Raw genomic sequence first — 18341 nt, 5'->3', positions numbered from 1 at the left:
TTGATCCTGATGTATAACTGTGCTTAGAACAGTCTTTACACGGTTAGCTAGCGTTTTGGCAAAAATCTTGTAATCTGTGCAGAGAAGAGAGATTGGACGCCAGTTCTGTATCAATTGCAGGTCGTTTTTCTTAGGGATAAGGCAAACAACTGCACGCCGACAACTAAGGGGTAACAATCCCTCACGCAGACTGTATAAAAACACTGAGTGCAAAGCAGGACCAAGCATGTCCCAAAAGGTTTTATAAAATTCAGCTGGTAGCCCATCAAAACCAGGAGCCTTATGATCAGCAAGGCCATCGAGCGCAGTTTTAAGTTCACCGAGAGTAATGTTCTCATCCAAGACATGCCGTTGATGCTCATCTATCTGCGGTAAATTGGTCGTAATATTCTGCATTGCAGGCACATCATTGGGCTTAAAGGAAAACACATTCTCAAAATAAGACCGAACAAAGTGAACAATCTCCGTATTATCACTAAGAATATGCCCATCACTAGCCCGAAGACTAAGCATTTGCTGGCTCGCCTTCGTCGTCTTCTCAAACTTAAAGAAATCTTTACAACATGTGTCTGACGACAGTAAACTATTAACTCTCAGCCTGACTAAGGCACCAATACCATTTTCTTGAATTAATTCCTTAAGCAGAGTTTGTTTTTCAAAGAGGAGTTGACACCGTCTTTCATCACTGAGGACCTCAGCACCTTCCTGCAATCGTAGAATTTCTTGTTTCAAGGCATCAATACATAATTGTTTACTTTGAGAGCAATTGGTTTTGTATTGCTGACAGAAAACACGGATCTGCGCTTTAGCATAGTCCCACCACTGACAGAGATTTAGGAAACGATGTTGGAAATCCACAACCTTGTCCCAAAAAACCACAAAGGATGATTTAAAGAAAGGATCGCTCAGAAGTGAGGTGTTAAAAGACCAATACAGGGTGCGGCGTTTGAAGCGAGGAAAGGAAAAGCACAGTTTTACCAAAGAATGATCAGAGAAGCCTGAAGGGACAATAGCCGTATATGTCACAAGGTTGACAGCAGAGTTAGGAATATAAAATTTATCAAGACGAGCAAGTGAAAGATGATTTAGTAAAACCCGACACCAGCTAAATTGCTGCAGGTTTGGGTGTTGTTGCCGCCATACATCGTTGAGGTCATGCCGCGAAGTTATACTGGAAAGAGGCCTACTTGAAGCTGGATGTGGCTCTGCACTGTTCCTATCTAAAGTTGGGTTTAAAGTACAGTTAAAATCACCCCCTAAGCACAACAACGTATCAGAAGAGAGGTGTCTCAGGAAATTAAAGGACTGATTAAAAAAAGTTCCTCTATCTGTGCTATCACTTGGAGCATAGACGTTAACAAACATAAATCGTTGCTGATTGTATTCAAGCTCTACAGAGGCTAGATAGCCTGGTACGATTTCCTTAAAGATGGGGGGGGAGACAGACAAACGTGAACTGACAAAAAAAGCAATACCCGCACTCACAGAATCTGTATTACTAAAAAACCAAGTGCCAATCAGCTGTTGCTGCCAATCAGCCATGCAGTCTGCAGTGGCACGGGTTTCTTGCAATAAAAGTACATCAATCTTTTCCCTCCTGGCTAATTGCACAGTTTGGGACCGACGCAGCTGACTGCGCCCACCATTAATGTTCAAGCTTGCTATGTTCATAGAAACATAGGCAGCAACACAGCCATTACAGGTTTAATTCTTTCCTTGCTGTGACAAGGTACCTCTTCAGTCTTTTCAGTGATTGATCAGAAATATGAAGGGCCGCAGATTGTTGTACAACTTCCTGAGCCCCACTAATGAAGGCGTGAGTATCAACGAAGAAATCGCAGATTTTCACGCGCTTTTTACGGTAAGTTTTTTGAAGGAAATCCACGATTTCAGCAGGAGGGACAGAGCCTCCAGAGACATGCTCCGATGAGAAGTCGGCCTCACCATCACTCAGTGAGGCAACGGAAGAACCCCCATCAGAGTCACAATCATTGCATTGAGAGTCCATTGCTGAGGCAACAGGCTCATCGACGTGAAAATCTGAGACTTCAGCACTATCGCCCTGCTGACCATGAGCTTGACAAGGCTCAGCTGCCTCAATGGAGGATTCCACAGACAGATCACTAGTTCCAACACACTCACCACTCCCCACAGAGGGAGGGGTGGCACAATCAACACAAGCTTCATCAGGGGACACACATGGAGGCTCAACCTCACATGGAGGTTTACCCTCAGAACACTGGAGAGACTCAGGTGCTGTCTGGCCAACACATACATTTTCAGCATTTATCACATTACCCTCAGAGTATTCTGAAGGCGGGGGAGGTTGAGCAATTTCCTCAACTGGAGGAAACTGCTGAGGAGGAGGTCGCGCTCCACCATAACCTTCACTAACCACTTGAGCGAAGGTTGGAGGACAGGCCAAGACCTTATTATCAGGCTCGTTGAGGTCGCTAGAAGGTGGGAGGGTTCTTTTCCTGGTTCTCTGTTTGTCTACAATGGGGTTTGCATCAGCACCACCCATACTGTTTACCTCATCGACAACGATCTCAGTAGAGCCCTGCTGTTCATCACCATTCAGGCTAGTGGCTCTATCTGCGGACTTTTTCGGGCACGAGTCTTTTAAATGACCATATTGACCACACTCAAAACAAACTAGAGACTCTGTGGAGACAAAGACCCGATAAGTGTGACCTTCGACCTTGAAGGGCAATACCGCATTTAAAGAGGTTACACCACGCGGTAAAATCATATAAACAAAACGACGAAAGGACATGACGTGTTTTAAACGGTTATTTTTCCCTCGTACAGGAACCATAGTAACTGAAGAGACGACAGAACCAAGTTTGTTTAGTTCAGTAACCAGGTCTTTGTTCTTAAGGAACGGAGGAGCGTTAGAGAGAGAAACCCGAACTGCCGGCGTGTCGAGTGGACATACCTGAACAAACACGTCGGGAGCAAAGAATAGCCCGTGCTCGACTATTTGAGCAACCATGGGCACTGTGGAAACAAAGATTACCACGCGTTTATTCATGCGAGAAGCCGCTTTTACATTATCCAAACCGATTAACTCTCCGACCGCAAGGATAATGGCCTCCACATCGATTCCCGACGGAGGTGAGCAAACTAACCCATGCTTCCGGGTTAGCGCTTCAAGAGACGTGTAACGAGAGCTATCCGCCATCGTTTCCACGTTTAAACAAAGGGTAAATGTATAAAGGTTAATGAAGCCAAAAAGCTCCAGTAAACAAACGAAAAATAAAAATATTTACGAAAAAAGAAACGGAAAAAGGATTATGATTTGTAACACGAGGCGAAAAAAACCCGAAGAGGGAACCGCCCTAAGGGGGAACCTTTACCGGTCTCACCACGTGTGCTCTCTCACTTTCTCACTCTCAAGAGGGGGGGGGGGGGTATGATGACGTGGAAGGGTGACACACAAAAGACGGAACAAAGGTGAGAAAAGGTAAGGGGAGGGTAAAGATACAAACCACGAGCACGGAGCTACAATGCCAAGACACGAACAGACGCCATGACACCGCACCCAACACACGAACGGCCAGCAGGGGGCGGGAGAGAGAGAGGGAGAGAGAGAGAGAGAGAGAGAGAAAGAGAAAGAGAAAGAAAGAAAGAAAGAAAATGTAAAGGGGAGGAGTGAAAATGAGTAAGAAAAGTGTATGATGAAAAGTGTATGATGTTTATTTGCAAGAAAGAGAGCTGGAAGCCGGCCTGGTAGCTATAGTTTGAGTGAGACACACAGTAAGACCAGCAATCCTGACACGGAGAGTGTAAGATGGTTCCGGGCACCACAGTAACACTGCTAAGTCGGAACGGTAGTACTACCCTGGGCGGTTGCTGTCTACAACCTACTACCTAAAAATCCGGTCCAATCGGATGTGTGTTTTTTAGGAGACACCACACCTTACTGGATGGCCGTTGGCTCATGGAGGGAGCTTGTCTGCCCTTTAACAGGTATTGTTTTTAGTCCTGCAGGGTGTCACAGTCACCCACCCCACTGGCAAGCCAGTGAGGGTAGTCAGTTTAGTCGCAGACTACCCGACCATGCGGCAGGTAGCACGGGGTTACACTGGGAAATGCTCGATACCAGTACAGTATTTTAAAAGGGCACTCTACTCTAATATCCAAACCTCTTATCTGATTCTTCCATAGTAATAAAATGTGGTGGTTCAAAAGTTATTCAGGAAAGCTCAGACCTTCTGACAGCAAGAAACACCCATTTCGGAATCGTCTCATGGCATCAACTAGCAACTGCCAGGAGATCGCTCAAAGGTAGCTTGCTCACCTCTGGGTTTTCTTGTCCGAGTCCGATTTCGAATTGAATACGATCTGAGATTGCGCATTGCGGGTTGAGATTGCGAATTGCGGGTCTGCGCATGCGCAAGATTGGAGGTCACGTCTCTTCAAAGCTGTCCATGCACGCAGCCGCGCACGCTTTCGAAGTTAAGTAATTTTTCACAATTGTGTTTTTGTCGAAACTGTATCTTTCTTTCCATGTATGTACCTATTGGTGTGTCTTTAATAGGATTCTCGGTGTTGGTTTTTCATACCTGTGTACAGAATCGTCGGTTAGTTCGTGTCGCGTATTCTGAGGCCTAGTGTAGTAGGCCACCGTGTCCGACCTTGGCTTGAGGCTTTGTTTTTGTCTCAGCGGTTCTTCGATCGCGCTGCAATTACTTTCCGGTCTCTGTTTTTCCCGGTCTTTTCATCCCATACTTCCTTGTTTTAAAATCTCCTCAAAAAAAAAAAACCCCAAAAATATTTCCTTCTCTGTTCTTATCCGTTTGTTCGTTCTTATTTGTTTGTTCGTTCTTCGACCACGTTTTTCGTGATCACATGATCACATTGTTAAAAAATGCTTAATCTGTCCCCTGAAGAACTGTATTCTGTCGTATACTATAACACCTTTTTCTTCTTCTTCTATAAAAGGATGCTTTCGACTTGCTCACCAAATCTATTCATTCCAAAAAAAAATTCCATCTCTTACAGTGCCTCTTTCATACATTCCCTAAACTCTCCAGCACTCCACCCATCCTTCAGCGTCCTCAAACGTATTTTTGACTCGAAGGTCTCAAGAAACTCATTTTGCAATAAATGTTCGTTTCCCATTAATCGTACACTTTTCAAAATCCAATCTCACCCCTCCCCTCCAAATCTTCCCCATCACCCCTTCCCTCCAAATATTCCCCCTTGCCCCTCCCCTCCAAATATTCCCCATCACCCATCTCTTTCAAATATTCCCCCTTGCCCCTCCCCTCCAAATATTCCCCATCACCCATCCCTTTCAAATCTTCCCCCTTGCCCCTCCCCTTCAAATCTTCCCCATCACCCCTTCCCTCCAAAACCTCCCCATCACCCCTTCCCTCCAAATCTTCCCCATCACCCCTCCCCTTCAAAACTTCCCCATCACCCCTCCCCTCCAAATCTACCCCCTTGCCCCTCCCCTCCAAATCTTCCCCATCACCCCTTCCCTCCAAAACTTCCCCATCACCCCTCCCCTCCAAAACTTCCCCATCACCCCTCCCCTCTAAATCTACCCCCTTGCCCCTCCCCTCCAAATCATCCCCATCACCCATCTCTTTCAAATCTTCCCCCTTGCCCCTCCTCTCCAAATCTTCCCCATCGGCCATCACCCATCCCTTTCAAATCTCCCCCCTTGCCCCTTCCCTCCTAAACTCCCCGCACACCCCCCCCACCCCCCTCCGAGACTCTCCCTCGCTCCTCCCCTCCGAGACTCCCCTCTCACCCCTCCTCCTCAAAGCATCCTCCCCGCTTCTTCCCCCTTCCAACTTTCACCTTCATCTCCCTCAACCTTCTGCCTCACTCTTCCCCCTCCTCAAATAACACCTCACTGTGCCTCACCCAATCACCATCAAACCTTTTGTCCACCCAATTCTTCCCTTTCTCCAAGCTATTCTGAAATCTCTGACACACCTTCAACAGCTCTCCCTTCCTCTTCCTCCTCTTCCACATCTTACCCTACCGGTCACCCCCCCCCCTCCCCCCCTGTTCTGTATCCGATGCTCCCCCTTCCTCTTCTTTAACAGTATGGACCTCAAACATCCGGGGCCTTCGCTCAAACTTGACTGATCTCTCCATACAGGTTGCTTCTGACAAACCAGACGTGATCTGCTTAACAGAAACTTTCCTCCTTCATGATGTCTCTGATTCCTTGGCATCTCTCCCAGATTACTCCCTCCTCCGGTATGATAGACCTGAGCCTCGTCCTGGAGGGGGGGGGGGGTTGCTATCTTTATAAAAAAACTCTCTTCCTCACTCGCCCTGCACTGCCCTCTCTCCACCTCACCCCCAGGAATACCTTTGGCTATGGCTTCCCCTTCGCTCCCACCTTTTGTTCATATGTGTGTTGTACCGTCCACCAAACAGTGATGACTCCATCTCCATCTCGCTGTCTGATAATATGGACCAACTTCTATCTACCCATCCCAACTCTCTCTTCCTCATATATGGTGATTTCAATTGTCACCATGCCAGTTGGCTGGGTGTGGGTACCTCTCTCACCAGCCATAGCTCTTCAGCAAAGGACTTCTGTGACTCACTGGGACTGACACAATCTGTCAATTTCCCGACCCGGATCTCAGTCAACGGAGCTTCTTCTCTTCTGGACTTGGTTATGACTAACTTCCCTGAAAATGTCTGCTGCTCTTCTTCTGCTCCAATCGGCTCATCTGATCATGTGCTTGTTAAAGTGGACATCTCTCTGACCATTCTCAGAGAGCCTCCTCAGCGTCGACGAGTCTGGCATTTCACTCAGGCCAACTGGCACGGTCTTCAAGGAGCCATCAATCATCTGGACTGGTCTCCCATCTCGACCGCCTCTGACATCAACTCATCCTGGGAATTCTTCCAAAGGAAATTCCTCTCTCTCATGCACAGATTTATCCCATCTCGTCTTCAGTTGTCATACCCTTCCTCCCATCCATGGTACACGGAATCTTGTGGTGAGGCTATTGCCCAGAAACAACTTGCTTTCGTCTCCTGGAAAGCAAATCCAACGGAAGGAAATCTCATTTCCTTTCACAAAGCCCGAAACAAGTGTGTGTCCACCCTCAGGAGAGCCAGGAAACAATATCTCTCCGTTCTCAGGACTGAACTCTCTTATCTGTCTCCCTCTTCCAAATCCTGGTGGCGTCTGGTCAAATCTGTTTCTGGTGTTTGTTCCCCCTCCATCCCCTCCCTCACCTCAAATGGCCACACGGCTGACTCCACACGTGAAAAAGCTGAATGTCTCAACTCTGTGTTTGCCTCTAAATCTTGTGTCCCAAACCCATCCCTCTCTGTACCCACCGTACCCAGTCGTACCCAGCTGCTCCTGGACTCTGTGTCCTTTCCTCCTGACAAGGTGGAAAAGTTTCCGTCAATCCTCGACTCTGATTCTGCAACTGGACCTGACGGCATCAGACCACGGGTCCTAAAATCCTGTTCTTCCGCTCTTTCACTCCCTCTCTCTGTTCTCTTCACCCTTTCCTTTGCTCAAGGTCATCTTCCATCTGCTTGGAAATCTGCCAACATCACCGCTTTGCACAAAAAAGGTGCAAAAACAGATCCCAGCAACTACAGACCAATCAGCCTTCTCCCTATTATCAGCAAAGTCATGGAATCCATCATTGCTTCAGATATGAAATCTTTCCTCTTCTCCAATGGCTTGATCTCTGATCATCAATTTGGTTTCAGACCTGGTCACTCTACTCTGGGCATGCTGCTTCTGCTTTCTCAACAATGGATGGAGGTCCTCAATGCCAAACAGGAAATTAGAGCAGTCTCCCTTGACATATCACGTGCCTTCAATACGGTCTGGCACCCCGCTCTGCTCACCAAACTCTCCTCTTTTGGTATCCATGGAAATCTCCACGCATGGCTGGCGGACTTCCTCTCTAGTCATAGTCAACGTGTGGCCCTGAATGGGTTTCTCTCATCTTTTATTCCTGTTCAGGCTGGAGTTCCCCAAGGCAGTGTTCTGGGCCCTTTGCTTTTTCTGGGCTTCATCAATGATCTCTCTGACTCTCTTGAAAATCCTCTCTATCTCTTTGCTGATGACTCTACTCTCTGTCGCTCCATTCTTCATCCCTCAGATCGGCAAGTCTGCAGCCTCCTCACTCTCTGCAGACCTGGACAAAATCACAGACTGGGCAAACAAGTGGAACATGTCTTTCAATCCTGACAAATCTCACACTCTTACGATGTCTCTCCGAAAAGACTGACTGGACAACCCTCCCATCCACTTTCTGAATAATCCTCTCCAAGAAGTTCTGTCACTCAAACTTTTGGGTCTCACTATCTGCCATGATCTTTCCTGGGAAAACCACATTTCAAATCTGGCCTCCAAAGCCAGTCGCCGACTGGGCATCCTCCGTCGTGCGAAGTCCTTCCTTGGCACACCTGAGCTCCTCACCACATACAAGGCTTTCATCCGCAGCTCAATGGAATACTGCTCTCCCCTCTGGGCTGGTGCTCCTGCCTCACACCTAGCTCGTCTTCACGCTGTTGAAACCAAAGCATTCAGAATCATTGGAATCTCCCGCGATGAAGCTAACTCCAAGGGCCTCTCACTCACTCACCGCAGGCAGGTTGGTGGTCTTTCCGTCTTCTACCGACTCCTCTCTGGCCTTGCCCCCCCCACCCCCCCAGCTCTCTCTGGGCTCTGTCCCGCAAATATTCCTACAGGTCGCACAAGATCTGCCTGCAACCCTCTTCTGGTTAAACTGCCAAAATCAAGACTCTCTGCTCACCTTCACTCCTTCATTCTTCTTTTCTCCCGCCTCTGGAACAAACTCCCTCACTCTCTTCAATCCCACTCCACCCTCCAGGTCTTTAAAACAGCTGTTCACCACCATCTCTTATCTTCCCCCATCCAAAACCTTGATCTTTTCTACCCCGCTAATTTCACCCCAATTCCACTTTTTTGAAATTCCAACTTCTGTCCTGGAAGTCCTTGGTGTCCTTGTGTTTTATACTTCTCCCTCTCCTCCCCCCCCCCCCCCTTCCCACACCTCCTCCCCCCAAGCCCTCTCCCTTCCACATATCTCCCTGCTCTCAAATGTTGTGTTTGTGTGCTTCCCCTTCTTTCCCCATCTTGTCTTCCGCTCCCTCTTTTTATATATTTTGTTTGTTTGGTTGATTTGTTTGTGAAGTAAATGTTAGCTCTTTCACGAGCCTCGATTCAGTATACAAAAAAAATACATAATAATAATCTGAATGTAAACCGTCACCCTGGTGCTCTTCTCCGCACAGCCCATTGCATCATTAGAGTATGCTGTACTTTCAGAGGACATGTTAGGCCTTTTACCTCATCTGCTAACAGCTGCATGTAGAAATTGAAGATCTCGCAGTGCTTTCAAAACGAGCAGGCCGTTTTTACGCAAGTTTTCAGACTGGAATGCAATTTCCTTTCTTTGCTTATTGATAAGAAAGACATTAATTATGTCATGTCTGACCATAAATGATCCAGTAGTTTTGTATATATATATTTTTTGTTTCATTCGATTTGTGGACCGTTAATTTGACATGAAACAGAGATATCAAATCTAATTCGCTGAATAATATATTTCCTGAAAAAGAGTAATCCCTCAGGCTTCTTTAAAAACCTCTAAATCATTGGCATTGCCAAAACACAATTCATTTATTTATCTGGCCAACTTTATCACAATTAACCCTTTGAGTACGGGATTTTTTTTTGATAATCCCGGGATCCCCAGCAACCTAAACAAATTAAAATAAAATTCTCGAACCTCGATAAATTTCATAAAACGTGATTAATTTGGCATTACGGGAATGCAACCACGTACTGACGATCTATTTATAGGTATAGTCGATGACGTGTAGTAACGTCATCCGTACACAAAACTTTTTCGTGGATGGACGCACTTTTTCGCACTGGACGTCATCCGTACTCAAAGGGTTAAAAAAAAAATTCCAAACTTGTTTTCTTGTAATCTGTTTTTTCTATCTCTGTCTTATTGCAGGACGATGACCTGGAGTGTTATGTTGTTGTCTTCTTGGTTCTTTGGTGTTCTCGCTGATTGCATGTTACGTGAATACAGGTAAAGTGTCAAAGCCTCGAATGATGCCCAGGTCGTCGATTGTGAACCTAGGCTGGCTAGAAATGGTTGGCATGGTACTTTTTAGGTTTTCGAGGATTTATGTATTATTTTGAGTGTGCTGTGAGAGTGGAAGGCTGTTTGTGTAATTATTGTTTCTCTTGATGTGTTTTGTGTTATAAGAATGTATCCCACTCCATGTTTCTGATGGCCATTATACTGCAGTGAATGAACCTGAAGGAATTCTGAAGATTCTTTCTCTCCCTCTCATTTCTCCTCTCTATCTCACTCACTCTTCTCACTCACTCACTCACTCACTTTATCTATGGAACTTGTACATATACTGTATTATGTTGGACAAGTTTACGAGGAGACATCTTAATATACTTTTTTGTGAATGAGAGAGATATTAGTAGACAATAAAAAAATAATTGAAACAATATATCGGGAATTTTTAGACCATCCCCGGCCATATCCCTATCCGATTAACCTATATAGCATCCTGCAACAGAATGGTAACCTGTCCAGGATTGATTTTCAGCAATGGAAACCGTTTCAGCAGAACCGATGCTCTGGAAAGGTCATGGCTGGATGATTACATGAGATTTGAACCTGTGATTGCAGCATCAAGAGAAAAGTGCTCAGATGGGAATGCCAATCAGACCACAAGTCATTGGGACTCTGAATATATTTCAATACAAGTAGATAATACAATCTCTACAGGCCCGCTGTGCGCCCGCTTAACAATTATTCGAACACTCACCCAAAATATATATATATATATACATATATACAGACTTGGCATTTAATGTGGAATTTTTTTTTTTTCTTGACTTGGGTTTACTTTCTGAACTCAGTATATCAATCTGGTGAGTTTCTTTTACACTTCGGTGATTTCTTTGTTAAAAGAACCATGTCACTGATTGTCTGTCGCAGCAAGAAGTCAATAACAGGATGATATCACAGGTGGCGTGACAAAATGTACGGACAGGTACATTTGACGATTGGCTTCACAATCGGGTATATAAGGGTTGTTGTGTTCTGTATTAGTGGAAAACAACTGCTGCACGTCTACAAAAGTTATTGCCGCTTCCTCTGGAGATGGTCCGTCAACTCGACAATGCTGTTTGTCATTTAGTGGTCGCTTTATGAAATTCCGGCATGAAACAGCATGCTATTGCTCGGCAGTATGGCATCACTCAAGGTCAGGTGTCAAAGATCCTGAAACGAAATGCTCAAAGGGGTGTCCCTACTCCAATACCGAGGCCAGGACGTCCCCGCAGAACCACAAGGAGGGATGATCGCCAGCTGCACCGGTGAGTCCGCAATGGCCGTACCAAGTCAGCTAATCGGCTTAGGGCTGAATGGCAGCAACTGACAAATGTGCCTGTATCCAGAAGGCTAGTCAACCAACGACTGGTTCAAGCAGGCTATCGTGCCAGTCGTCCCCTGAGAAAGCCACGTCTGACCAGACAACACCGCCAGCGCCGATTGCAGTGGGCCAGAGAGCACCGTCAATGGCAGCCAGGACACTGGAATCACGTGATCTTCAGTGACGAGTCTAGATTTCTGGTCTATCGTCAAGATGGCCGCGTCCGAGTGCGCAGACAAGTGCATGAAGCCTACAACGAAGATTGTATAGTGCCAAGAGTTCTAGCTGGAGGTGGTGGGGTGACCGTTTGGGCTGCTTTTCATGCAGGGGGCAAAACTGACCTCGTTGTTCTGAATGGAAACCTGAACCAGTTCAAGTACAGGGCCATTCTGGAAGAAACATTGCTTCCATTTGTTCGTGCAGCCTTTCGAGGAAACTTTGTCTTCCAAGATGACAATGCACGGCCTCATCGTGCTCGCATAATCCAACACTTTTTTGCTGACCGTGGTGTAGAGCATATGGAGTGGCCTGCCATGTCCCCGGATATGAATCCGATAGAGAACTTGTGGGCAGAATTAACGCGTCAAATCGACAACTTGGACCAGCAGCCTGCCTCTGTGCATGAATTGCAGCAGGCTATTGTAACTGCATGGCAAGCGATTCCTGTCCAAACCTTGGCAAATCTCGTGAACAGCATGCCTCAACTTTTACGTGCTCTCCTGAATGCTCGTGGGGGTTACACGAAGTACTGAACTGTAATTTTACTGTCCGTAATCCCAGTCATAATTTAACTTTTGTTTTTGTTGAAAAAAAATTTGGCTAATGTGCAAAATAAAAAGATACTTCTGGAAAACGCACAGGAGTTTAACACACTACTGTCTGTGAATTGAGTTCGATATCAGGTTACATCACTTTCAAGGATCAATTTATTTGCTTCGAAATGTCAAATGTGGTTTTTGTTTCTTTTAAAGGTCACATTAACAAAATCTAGAATAGTTTCAACATAATTCCAATGAACTTTTGGTTCTAAGTCATCTTGAAAAGTAAGTTCACCCCCACAAAAAAAAAATCCATATTAAATGCCAAGTCTGTGTATATATATTTATATACATATATATTGTTATAGATCGCGGTTAGATGTTATAGACCGAGCGGTGGTGTAAGACCGCGACCTAACAAACTCACCCGATTCACCCAGACTTTGGCCGTATCGCACCGTAGCTGCCCAATGGGGAAAAGACAAAGGCGACGAATGCAAAGAGGAAAAAGAAGGCCAAGACGAAAGACAAAAGGTTTGAAATATTACTACTGAATTTATTTACTATTTACACACAAGCAACAAAAAGCAATTCAGTTTATTTACAAGTACAAGACGCAGATGACACAGTGCAAATTTAGCTTATCTACAGACTTAACTAACCCAGGACAGCACAAACAGAACACTGACTCACGCGGGGAATTGATGATAGGACTGGCGGGAGATGGATGGCTGGCGGGATAGGGAGGTCCACTGGTCCTTCAGCACGATTGACTCGTTGGGCAGCCGCCGCTCCTCCGCGGCCGTGCTCCAAACTGCCGTCCAGGCCTCACGCTGCTGTGGCTGCTGTTTCGGTGGCTCCAGCTGCAGCAAATGCAGTTGCGGTGGCTCGAGCTGCAGTTCAACTCTGGACTTCTTGGTTGGACTCAACTCCTTGGACTCCCTCTCGTCTCTCGGTAAAGGCTCATCTCCCGTCTGCCTGTCTGGTCCAAACCCTCACTCTTTCTTCTTTTCTCTCACTCCTCACCACCGCAACCACTGACCCTCCTCTGGCAACCGACTCAGACCAACTCATCTCTCGTTGCCACACCCCTGCCTTGGGTTATATAGGCCCCCGCCCCTCAACCTTTGCGAACCTCCCCCACCGCTCTTCCTCCGCCCTCTGTAGCCAAACCCCTGGCTCATGGTTGGTCGAGCGGGGCTGGTTCACTCCTCCCCCTCTATGACGAGGTGGAGACACGCCTTTCTTCCCCAACCCTGCCTCGTGGCCAATGGCGGCAATTGGATCGGAGGGGAGGTAATATGGGCAATCGAGGCTTTTGGGGATGGGAAGGAAAGGGGGTCTATTCTCTTTCACTGGTGCAATGGAGTACTTTTAATTAATGGGAGACACAGCCTTATCCTAAAACACAGAATAAGAGATAACTATCAAAAGAAAAGATATATCGTGACCTACATGTATGTTTTTCTATGGACTAACTACGGGAACGCCCTTTGACCTTTATACAACCACAACGGAGGGAGGAGGGGTGATATTTTACAACAACCTTTTACAACAACCTTTTACAACATTTTACCACCACCACAAAATAAAAAAAAACACATTCTCATATTCACAACACTGCACCCTCCTCCCCTTAGGCACGTCCCGGGCCTATTACTTTTACCTTAGTGTGGCATGTAGGTGTAGTTCCCTCTACTTTTAGCCTGACCCTGAGTGCGACAGTTTTAAAACATAAATAAATGTGTCCCGCTGCTCCATTGCACCCTGCCTAACAGACTTACGCCCACAGTTAACCGAATTGCGGAATGGTCTTCAAACTACACACTGACGGTGGGAAGCATTATTTACAATTGACGCTATTTTTATTTACAAAACTAACCCAGGACCTGTAATTGTTCTTTCTGGGGGGAGGACAGTCTGCTCTGCATCAATGCACCATTAAAGCACCCAAAAACGCACCAATACACACCCAAGCACCAATCGGTGCAGTCACCATTGTTCAATGAATAAAATAAAACCAACAAACCCAACCCTGCAGGTGTCTCTTGCTCTTCGGCTCCCTCTGCTGGTTATTATTATTTCTTCCAGTTGTTGTCATTTCCATTTTGCTTTGCTTACTGGCGGCCTATTTGTAATAAAGTGTGCCCAAGGTGTCCTTTTTATTTTCGTTTATTTATGGCCCACAGGGCCGACTAGTGTGGTTCACCTGTGGGGCATCGGTGCCCTGTGGCCAAGGTCCGCCAGCAAGATTTCGGGCCCTCATGGCCGGTTCCAGCAGAGGGGCCTTGCCCCAACCCATGGGGTCCATAAGTGGTGCTCGGCCACTGACATGTGGTCCATAATGTGGTGCATCGATGCAGACAGCTGGTTCTGGGAAATTCGGGCGCACAATGGCCGACCCACACACGCTCCCCTCGGCGCCCAACGGCGCTCAGGTCCTCATGTGGGAGACAAAAAGGGGGGACAAGACAGATGAGCGAGGGGTAAGGTCTCAAGGGTACACATCAAAAAGGCAATGCAAGGCGAAATGCGTACGGAGGGCGAAGTGAGAAAGCTCGTCCCTACCGTACGTCACCCCCCTGTTACCTAGCCTACCCTTGCCCTTACCCCATATGTACAAAATCTACGCATTACCAATTCGTCACTACTGTCACGTCTTCCCCATATTTCCCCTATACCAAATTCGTCTCCACAATCCCTCTACTTCAAAATTTGCCATCACCAATTCATCATCAATCCTCATAAGGAGGGAGAGATGGAACATCAAAGCACAATGTCACACCCACGTCATGATGCGTCTCACAATCCAAAACATTTGCATCAAAAATAATTAAACATGGCATGGTGCGGAGTACCTGTCACCTCAGGTGAGTGGATGCAGATGGTGCGAGGAGATCCTTCATCCTAACTATCCTCTAAATGATTTTAACACACTTTACACTACCCGGGGTCTTTCTCTGGCCAAACCATTGGCCCTCTTACACTATGGGTTCTGAAAACCAATTCCCATTGGCCAAACTGTGGTGCTTTTCAATTTGGGGTCTCACTCCCCCGATTCATCTCCCGGTGCCCTCGCACAATTTCTGGGCCGCGACGTGTAGCTCTCCCAACAGGTCTACCCACCTGCACACCTCCACCACTGTAGTTGCCACCCGAGCTTACCTAGCTCCTCACCCTAACCTATCTAACTGGGGGCAGCCCCTCTCCTGGCTCTGTCACCCCATGGTGCCCTCTGGCACTGGGCTACCCGGGTCCGTCCTCCGGATCCTCGGGCCCCATCCACAACAACTACTACCGGCTCCCAGAGCCCACCTGCGGCCTCACCTGGCCGACATCCTCACAGTGGTGGAGTGCTCAAACAACTACACACACTAACAGGCTACACGCCCAGCCATTTCCACAACACTAATGCACCCATCCACAGACCATTCTTTCACCCGCCCCACAGATGCCAATATCCAAACCACAATTTACCTGTACCCTCTACCTAACACTTACACTACCCGCCCCGGGTATCCGTGATGGGGGTCCACTCTTCCCCCATTCACACCTTCGCACCATCCACTCCACTCCACAATTTCCACCATACTCACTCCACGACCATCCATTCCAATACTCCATACCATTTATTCCATGCACCTGTCTTTCATTCACCTGTCGTTGCACACCTGTGCAATCTCACCTGGTGCCACCTGCACCCTCCTCCTCTTTCTGGACCAGTTGGTCAACGCAACACACATCACCATCACTCACTCATACACTGCTCCACACACCTGTTCAGTTGCACACCTGTGCAATCACACCTGTTCCATTCTCACCTGTTCAATCCTCACACACACGGCATCATCTCAGCTAACTTCTCCCCTCTGAAACTTGCGCTTCCCAGTCGTCCCTTTAAACTATTGCGCTCCCACGTCATTATCATCCATACTAATCTACCTGCGTCCCCACTACAGGTATCAGTCACTAACTAAACTTAACGTTACCTAATGTCATCTTCGCTAGATCCCTACAATTATCCAAGCCCTCCCTGGCTCGGTTGTCATAGCCACCCCATAAACTATTGCGCATTTGCCCCCACCTGTGAGGGATGGTGGATTTGCCATCCCACCACATCGGGGGTCTCTCACTACCAATTTCGCTCGTCCAAATCCAACAATTCAAAAATTTTCCATTTACTGCCAATTCTATTCACTTTTCTAAATTTCGTTTCAAATCACTACTATCACTATCACCATCACCCGTCTACTTATTACATCCTCTCGGTGCGCCAATTCACATCTACAGCCCGGCTTCGTACAGCCGAGCAATGAACGCGGGTTCTTTTGTGCCAGCGGCTGGATACGTCCCGCATTCGGGGCAGGGACGGAGGCTTACCCGGGCCGAGATCCCATGCACCACTTCGGCGTGGAGCCATCCAATGTCCCGATCTCGACCTGCCGGCACGTCTCAATAGAAAGTGGTCGCCATGACGACCCTTCCTATCGAGCTGCCCGCTCCGCCTTGTGGAGCCCGGACGCGGCCGCTCCACGCGAGGCCCAGCGTGGATCGCGCACGGCGGTCCTTTCGAACCCGCCGTGGCTCGGATCTCCGCTGGTTCTCGCGGCACGCGAAGCCCGGCACGCACCGAGGGCCCGATCCGGCTAAAAGTCGACCTAACCTTTAACCCGGTTACCGTCGACGCTTCACCTGCAGGCTTACATGCATACGCTACCTCTTTCTTGCTCATACATGCAGCCGTTCCCATTCTCCTCGTACCTTTTCTTCCACACCTCGGTACACTCACTCCGCTCACCGACTTGGTCACACACCTGACCACCGAACACTTTGGCACACATTCGTTGCTCGCACACCTCACCAATACACCGCTTCGCGCCCCTTTCTCGGTCACCTCCTTTGTGACGATCACAGGTGTGCTCTCACCCGCACACCCAACCACGTGCCTCACTACCAACTCAAATGTGCCTTCCCACACACGCTCTACCATTCCAGGTGTGCATCCTTCCATCCCAGGTGTACATCCTCGCCCACCTGTCACAACCAGCTCACGCTCCGTTTCACTCTCACTACTCTCACCTCCACTCTCAGTCGCGCACTCACCCTTACTCTTGACAGCATGCGCTTTCCCCATGCACCCGTCCGTTACACACCTTTCTCGCGCATCCTCCCGCGCACACTTCTTCGTTACTTCCTCCGTAACACTCACCACAGGCATGCATTCTCCCTTACTCTTGACAGCATGCGCTTTCCCCATGCACCCGTCCGTTACACACCTTTCTCGCGCGTCCTCCCGCGCACACTTTTTCGTTACTTCCTCCGTAACACTCACCACACCGCGCTTCCCTGTGCTCCCTCGCACACGCGCTTCGACCAATTCACTCTTGACGGCACACTCACTCCTCGGCGTGCACTTTTTCCTCACACACCCCATGGTCGGACATTCTCGCACACCCCTTTTTTCGCACACCTGTCCTGTCACACACCTCACCAACGGCCTTTCACGAACACCCGGATCCAAACCAATCCCCAAGCCGACTGAATCTCCCCTCACATCATGTACATTGCCACTCACCTCCGTACCTCGTCGCACCTTCTCTGCCACCTGCAAACTTTTTATTTGGTTAGTGAGCACCGCATCATGATTTGAACACAGACCTTGTACACATTCCATCACCTCCTCCCGGATTTCTCTCTTAGTTTCTGTCCGTCCCTTCTTAATTTCACTCACCTCTTCTCCCACTTCCTCTAATTTTTGTTTAACCTCTTTTATTTCCCGGTGCGTCTCCTCAAGTTCGTCCTCTAAGGCTACCGTGACCGTTTCTACGTGCGTCCTTACCGCCCGGTCCTTCGTCTCCATTGCTTCTGTCACCTCTTCCACCCTCATTGTCAGTTCCTCCCGTACCATCTGACATTGCCTCTGCGTCGCTATTAATTCGTTTTTAATTTCTTTTTGTGTCGCCTTTAACCCTCCTAGTACCGCAGTGTTCTTTTGAACCTGCTCCACTAACTTAGTTTGTCCCTCTGTCAGCTGCTCCACCTCCTCCGTCAGATCTTCTATTCCCCCCTGTAACTTTGTCGTATTATTTCTCACCTCTTTCTCTATACGCTTTTCGCCTCGCTTTACCTCCTCGC

The 18341-nt window shown here is 47.7% G+C and overlaps 1 protein-coding gene across 9 annotated transcripts in view; it reads left to right on the top strand.

The window, feature by feature from the left end:
• Nucleotides 1–18341, top strand: part of LOC137425176 (ERI1 exoribonuclease 3) — a 317378-nt gene that overhangs the window by 183722 nt on the left and 115315 nt on the right. For 2 of the 9 annotated variants that reach the window (XM_078773392.1, XM_078773408.1), the window contains exon 8: nucleotides 3910–3972. The exons of 5 other annotated variants lie outside the window; for them this stretch is intronic. In XM_078773392.1, coding sequence (XP_078629518.1) covers nucleotides 3910–3972 — 63 coding nt within the window. Of the gene's footprint in view, nucleotides 1–3909; nucleotides 3973–10001; nucleotides 10495–18341 lie in introns of those variants that run through there. 2 more of the 9 variants (XM_078773422.1, XM_078773425.1) reach the window with 1 other exon arrangement.

Source organism: Myxine glutinosa, chromosome 1, assembly GCF_964187855.1.
Source record: "Myxine glutinosa chromosome 1, kmMyxGlut1.1, whole genome shotgun sequence".
NCBI classification, from domain to species: domain Eukaryota; kingdom Metazoa; phylum Chordata; class Myxini; order Myxiniformes; family Myxinidae; genus Myxine; species Myxine glutinosa.
This window is presented reverse-complemented; position numbering and strand designations above follow the sequence as displayed.